Below are 6,737 nucleotides of genomic sequence, written 5' to 3'. Positions count from 1 at the left end.
TTGCACCAATAACTGTACCTATGATTTCTGAAATGCACCTGACCATCGTTGCTTTATGTGATGCTGCATTTTCACTAAATTGTAAGTCCAAGTTCTGATAACCATTTTTAAAGGAAACATTTTCAAATATTTGTGCATTTTTTTTTTTGACTATTGATCTAAATATAGAATGCATATTTGTTTCAAGATGAACTAGGTTGCATTAGGGAGTCTGTTGAATGCAGTGTATACTCATCTCAATGTGCATCTGTTTACTGTTTGTATATATCATGTAAACCTATGGCTTTTTTTAGGATTACATTTCTCAGCACTGTTTCTTCCTGTTTCCGAACCAAAATCAGTTAATCTATTTTCAGTTACAGGCAATATGATCCTACACCAGTTGGTATAAAATACCCATAATACCATCTTGATTGATTAAAACATGGGTCTGTTTACTGACAGATCTATTAAGAGCCATTTTATACATGATGCTGATGCGTGACCAGGCGGTGATTCAGTCAAAATCCCTCCCCACCCCATCCTCAGTCCCAAGTGTCGTGATGGGTCACAGCTGTTGACTTACAGTCCTCTAATGCTTGAGGATCAATAGAGCTTGCTGGGAGTCATCTCCCTCTCCGCCCGTTTGCTGGGTCTGTGGATCCATGTGTCTATTGTATGTAACACACGCACACACACACACTCACACATACAGACAGAGGTTATACTGTGTAATGGCTTTAATTCTCACTAAAGACTTCCTGTGGATCTTTCATTGTGAAGCTCTTTCCTCTAGCGTCTCACATAACCCTGGACACAAAAGCGGTGTGACGGCACTCTGTATGTGTGAGAGAGCGAGAGTGGGTGTGTGTCAGAGACGTGCCGTGTGACTGTGGAGTGATCCGAGACCCTCGGAATCCATGTTGGTTAAACTCTGCTCTTTGTTCGCTACTGAATAAGTGTGGGAGAGTTGATTCATCTTCATTCCTTTGCTCAAGAGCTACAAGGACAGGCTCTCATTAGGGCCTTTCGCACCGCAGGAACCTCTTCATGGTGCCAGAACTAATTGTGGCACTGCCAGAACTGGGTGTGAGTTTAGTACTGAACTGCCTTTTTCGAGAACCAAATTAGCTCCTTCTATGGAGTCAAGTCAAGTCACCTTTATTTAGCGCTTTAAACAAAATACATTGCGTCAAAGCAACTGAACAACATTCATTAGGAAAACAGTGTAAATAATGCAAAATGATAGTTAAAGGCAGTTCATCATTGAATTCAGTGATGTCATCTCTGTTCAGTTTAAATAGTGTCTGTGCATTTATTTATAATCAAGTCTACGATATCGCTGTAGATTAAGTGACCCCAACTAAGCAAGCCAGAGGCGACAGCGACAAGGAACCGAAACTCCATCGGTGACAGAATGGAGAAAAAAAACCTTGGGAGAAACCAGGCTCAGTTGGGGGCCAGTTCTCCTCTGACCAGACGAAACCAGTAGTTCAATTCCAGGCTGCAGCAAAGTCAGATTGTGCAGAAGAATCATCTGTTTCCTATGGTCTTGTCCTGGTGGTCCTCTGAGACAAGGTCTTTACAGGGGATCTGTAATCTGCGGCTCTAGTTGTCCTGGTCTCCCCTGTCTTTCAGGGCTGTAAAGGTCCTTTCTAGGTGCTGATCCACCATCTGGTCTGGATACGTACTGGATACGGGTGACTGCAGTGACCCTCTGATCTGGATACAGACTGGATCTGGTGGCTACTGTGACCTCGGAATAAGAGAGAAACAGACAAATATTAGCATAGATGCCATTCTTCTAATGATGTACCAAGTACATCGGGTGTTATGGGAAGTGTTCCCGGTTTCGGTTTACCTAATTCATGCAGCCTAAAAATCCTTTAACGGATTTGGATATTAAAAGCATATTAGTATGTTATGTGTAAGCCAGGTTAAAGATATGGGTCTTTAATCTAGATTTAAACTGCAAGAGTGTGTCTGCCTCCCGAACAATGTTAGGTAGGTTATTCCAGAGTTTAGGCGCCAAATAAGAAAACGATCTGCCGCCCCCAGCAGTTGATTTTGATATTCTAGGTATTATCAAATTGCCTGAGTTTTGAGAACATAACGTACATAGAGGATTATAATGTAAAAGGAGTTCATTCAAATACTGAGCTGCTAAACCATTCAGGGCTTTATAAGTAATCAGCAATATTTTAAAAATCAATACAATGTTTGATAGGGAGCCAGTGCAGTGTTGACAGGACCGGGCTAATATGGTCATACTTCCTGGTTCTAGTAAGAACTCTTGCTGCTGCATTTTGGACTAGCTGTAGTTTGTTTACTAAGCGTGGAGAACAACCACTCAATAAAGCATTACAATAATCCAACCTTGAGGTCATAAATGCATCGATTAACATTTCTGCATTTGACATTGAGAGCATGGGCCGTAATTTAGATATATTTTTGAGATGGAAAAATGCAGTTTTACAAATGGTAGAAATGTGGCTTTCTAAGGAAAGATTGTGATCAAATAGCACACATAGGTTCCTAACTGACGAAGAATTGACAGAGCAACCATCAAGTCTTAGACAGTGTTCTAGGTTATTACTATGGAGCCAAAAGAGTGTCAATAATGATAAATGCACACACTACATTCACATATGCACACATAGGATTCATACATGCACACACATGATTCATAAATACACACACAGGATACACAAATGCTCGCAAAATTCACAAATGCACACACAAAATTTAAAAAGCACAGAAGATTCACAAATGCATACAAAATTCAGAAATGCACACAAAATTCAGAAATAAACACACAATTCAGAAATGCAAACAACATTTACAAATGCACTCAAGATTCACAAATGCACAGGACAAGATTCACAAATGTAATTCTGTTGAACACACACATATATCTTGATTTACAAACTGCTTGCGGTCTGTGAACTTCACTGCATTTGTGTGTGAATTTTGAGACTCCCCTGACTTGGCTCGACACACAAATGCATTTTTAACAGGGAATGATCAGCAACCAATCAAATATCTCCCTTATTTTAGCCAATCACAAGAATGCACCCCACGTGGGGGATTGTTTACTTATAAGCCAATCAGCGAACAACTCGCTTTCCTCAGCGAACGATTTACTTTCCTCAAGCAGCGAACAACTCACTTTCCTCAGCGAACGACTCACTTACCTCACGCAGCTGGCGACTCATTTTGCATAGCCGGCGACCCACTTTGCGCAGCCGGACACCCACTTTGCGGAGCAGGAGACTCACTTTCCGCAGCCGGAGAGTCACTTTCCTCTCGCAGCGAATGACTCACTTTCCTCATCAAACGATTCACTTTCCTCATGAGTCAAGCAGCGAACGACTCACTTTCCTCAGCGAACGATTCACTTTCCTCACGAGTCACGCAGCGAACGACTCTGATTTCCTCAGCGAACGACTCACTTTCCTCACGCAGCTGGAGACCCACTTTGCGCAGCCGGAGAGTCACTTTCCTCTCACATCGGACCACTGACTCTCTCTTCATGTAGGGACCAAATACATTTATATATAATATATAATATATGGCATCCAAAAGAATATTTAGATATATTTAAATATTCAAAAAGGTGTCAATTTTTTTTTACTTTCATTAAAATATTTCAATAAAATGAAATAATTGCCTATTGCACATTTATGAATCCATGGTTAACTTTTTTTCTGCTGTCACTGGGCTATATGTATTGAGACATTTTTAAATGTATATTTTGTAAAAAAAAAAAAAAAAAAACTGAATTGTAATCTAAACATCTGTTTTTCATACAATTGCATAAATAAGTAGGCTATAATATGCTGCACCACAGGCATATCGCACTGTGTAAACGCGTTCATGTGATTGGCTTATAAGTAAACAATCCCCCACGTGGAGTGCGTTCTTGTGATTGGCTAAAAGAAGGGAGATATCTGATTGGTTGCTGATCATTCCCTGTTTAAAAAAATGCATTTGCGTGTGGAGCCAAGTCAGAGGAGTCTCAAAATTCACACACAAATGCAGTGAAGTTCACAGACCGCAAGCAGTTTGTAAATCAAAATATATGTGTGTGTTCAACAGAAATACATTTGTGAATCTTGTCCTGTGCATTTGTGAATCTTGAGTGCATTTGTAAATGTTATTTGCATTTCTGAATTGTGTGTGTATTTCTGAATTTTGTGTGCATTTCTGAATTTTGTATGCATTTGTGAATCTTCTGTGCTTTTTAAATTTTGTGTGTGCATTTGTAAATTTTGCGCGCATTTGTGTATCCTGTGTGTGTATTTATGAATCATGTGTGTGCATGTATGAATCCTATGTGTGCATATGTGAAAGTAGTGTGTGCATTTATCTTTATTGAGACTCTTTTGGCTTCATACAAGCAGAGTTTTTAGGTCCTATAATTAACACGTGTTTTTTCAGAATTTAGCAGTAAGAAATTACTCGTCATCCAGTTTTTTTATATCGAATATACATTCCATTCGTTTTTCAAATTGGTATGTTTCACCGGGCCGCGAAGAAATATAGAGCTGAGTATCATCAGCATAACAGTGAAAGCTAACACCATGTTTTCTGATGATATCTCCCAGGGGTAACATATGAAGCGTGAAGAGTAGCGGCCCTAGTACTGAGCCTTGAGGTACTCCATACTGTACCTCCGTACTGAGCCTTGAGGTACTCCCCCACCCTGACCCCACTTTTGAGGATGAGAATGCTGTGCTGACAGGGCCTTTCGCACTGCTTTAGTTCCAGAACTAAATGTACAGTACTAAAGTAATGGGACGATTTTGCGTGAACTACTTCCTAGTACCATTTAAAAAACATATAGGGGGCAGGCAGGAATTGTGGGTGTGGAGAGTGCATGTACAGTTCTCTCTCCACCTTCAATACCACAACTTAGATGCCCTGAGCAAGGCATCGAACCCCCAACTGCTCCCCGGGCGCCGCAGCATAAATGGCTGTGTGTTCACAGTGTTTGTGTGTGTTCACTGCTCTGTGTGTGTGCACTTCGGATGGGTTAAATGCAGAGCACGAATTCTGAGTATGGGTCACCATACTTGGCTGAATGTCACGTCACTTTCACTTTTTTCACTTTGAACTTTGTTCATTTATTTTTCAATCTTAATTATTAAATAAATAATATGTTTTAATCTATTTGAACACAATTAGATAACTATTATAACATTATTATTATATTACTATTATAAAAATTAATAAAATGTGCTTTTACATTATTCTTGATGAGTTTGATGAGCAGTGTTAGCCAAGTGTTATCCAGGCTAGTTTCGGCATGTTGCACGTGTTGACCTGTTTTTATACAGTCTATGACTGAAAATTTTACATTTGCACTGATGAGGCATATAGTCCGTCCAACAGTCCACAAATAACGGTAAGACTTTCAGTTCCACTCATGAACCGGTTCATTCTATAAAGCCAGGAACACTTCTGTCAGGCTGATTATGTATGTCATTTGAGCTCAGTCAGTGTTTTTAGTCGGTGTTCAAAGTCCATTGGTATACGAAGTCTAAAGAATTTAAGACCATGTTGCTAGTCGTCCTTTCAAAGACAATTTTTATTTTTTATTTTTAAATAAATGTTGCGACTGACACCGGCTATTAACTGCTCCTGTTTCCGAATTTATAGGCCTATTAGTGTAAATAAGGAACTAAGAAAGAAAAAAATCACAAACATGATATTTCTGAATAAAATAATATTATCGCCTACACAGTTATATCTAATTTGCCAATTGCAATTAAAATAGGCCTGTTATATATTCTTCTTATTAGCCTATTAGGCCTATTATTATTAAGTTACTTTTATTATTAAATTAATATTATAATTAATTTGCACAATACTTTCATAGTGCATGACAGCATAACTGAGGCATTGCGAGGATAAAAAAAAATTAGGCTAGCTTAATCCTATGAACAATTTGCTCTTAACAGACCTGTGTGTTTTGTATGACTAGTGCAGTGTCCGTTCTTTGAGCACATAGCTGCTTTTCCACTGCACACGACATTCGGGCATGACTGTCGCATTTCTCCCCCTAGTGGCAGGCGCACAGTACTTATAAACTGTTTGTGCAGCAACCATTACCTCAGCTTGTTCACCATGGTAAAATTTAATTTTTACCCTCAAAATAAAAACATTGTAGGTTTTATGGGGCTAATCAACGTAATAATTATTTAATAATTTTAAAATAATTATTTCTGCCATAATTATTCTAAAGCACCATTTTACAGAGATAGTGTTTGAAGAATAATGTTAGAGTGAACAAATTGGTAATTCTAACCTTACGCTCATAGTTTTTAATAGAATACATCAGATTCGGTCAGCCAGTTGCATACGGTCAAATATTTGAACGCATCTGCAGCTCAAATCGGATCCAAATTTTCAGAATAAGCATATGATCGGATCTCCACGCAGCTCCCGCACTACTCTCCATTCGAAATTAATGGCTTCCGATCTATCACTTGTCGTTTGTTGGAGACAGTGGAAAGGTGGCTTAAGCCTTGCCTGTGTGAGGCACGCGACTTCTGGCTCGCGCTGTTCTGTAGTATATTAAATGTTTATTAATTCTGAATGTGTTGCGTGTCCATATTGCACCAAAATGTGACACTGCACTCCCCTGGGTCTGCAGCAATACACCCATCACGTGTGAAATCGATTGGATGAATGTTTCTCAACGTAATAAAAATGCAAACAGACAGACAGAGATTCCTTTCCTGCCTTTATTTGTC

At 39.2% G+C, this 6,737-nt stretch overlaps 1 protein-coding gene across 1 annotated transcript in view; it reads right to left on the bottom strand.

Annotated features, from left to right (window-relative positions):
* LOC113041863 (myb-related protein A-like) overlaps positions 1-3,194 on the bottom strand; it is a 7,666-nt gene extending 4,472 nt beyond the window's left edge. Inside the window, exon 1 of the mRNA XM_026200429.1 lies at positions 3,174-3,194. Coding sequence (XP_026056214.1) covers positions 3,174-3,194 — 21 coding nt within the window. The remainder of the gene's footprint in view (positions 1-3,173) is intronic.
* Between the last annotated feature and the right edge of the window lie 3,543 nt (positions 3,195-6,737).

The sequence above is a fragment of the Carassius auratus genome, chromosome 24 (genome assembly GCF_003368295.1).
Source record: "Carassius auratus strain Wakin chromosome 24, ASM336829v1, whole genome shotgun sequence".
Classification (NCBI taxonomy): domain Eukaryota; kingdom Metazoa; phylum Chordata; class Actinopteri; order Cypriniformes; family Cyprinidae; genus Carassius; species Carassius auratus.
Note: the sequence above shows the minus strand (reverse complement) of the source record. Positions and strands in the feature narration are given on the sequence as shown.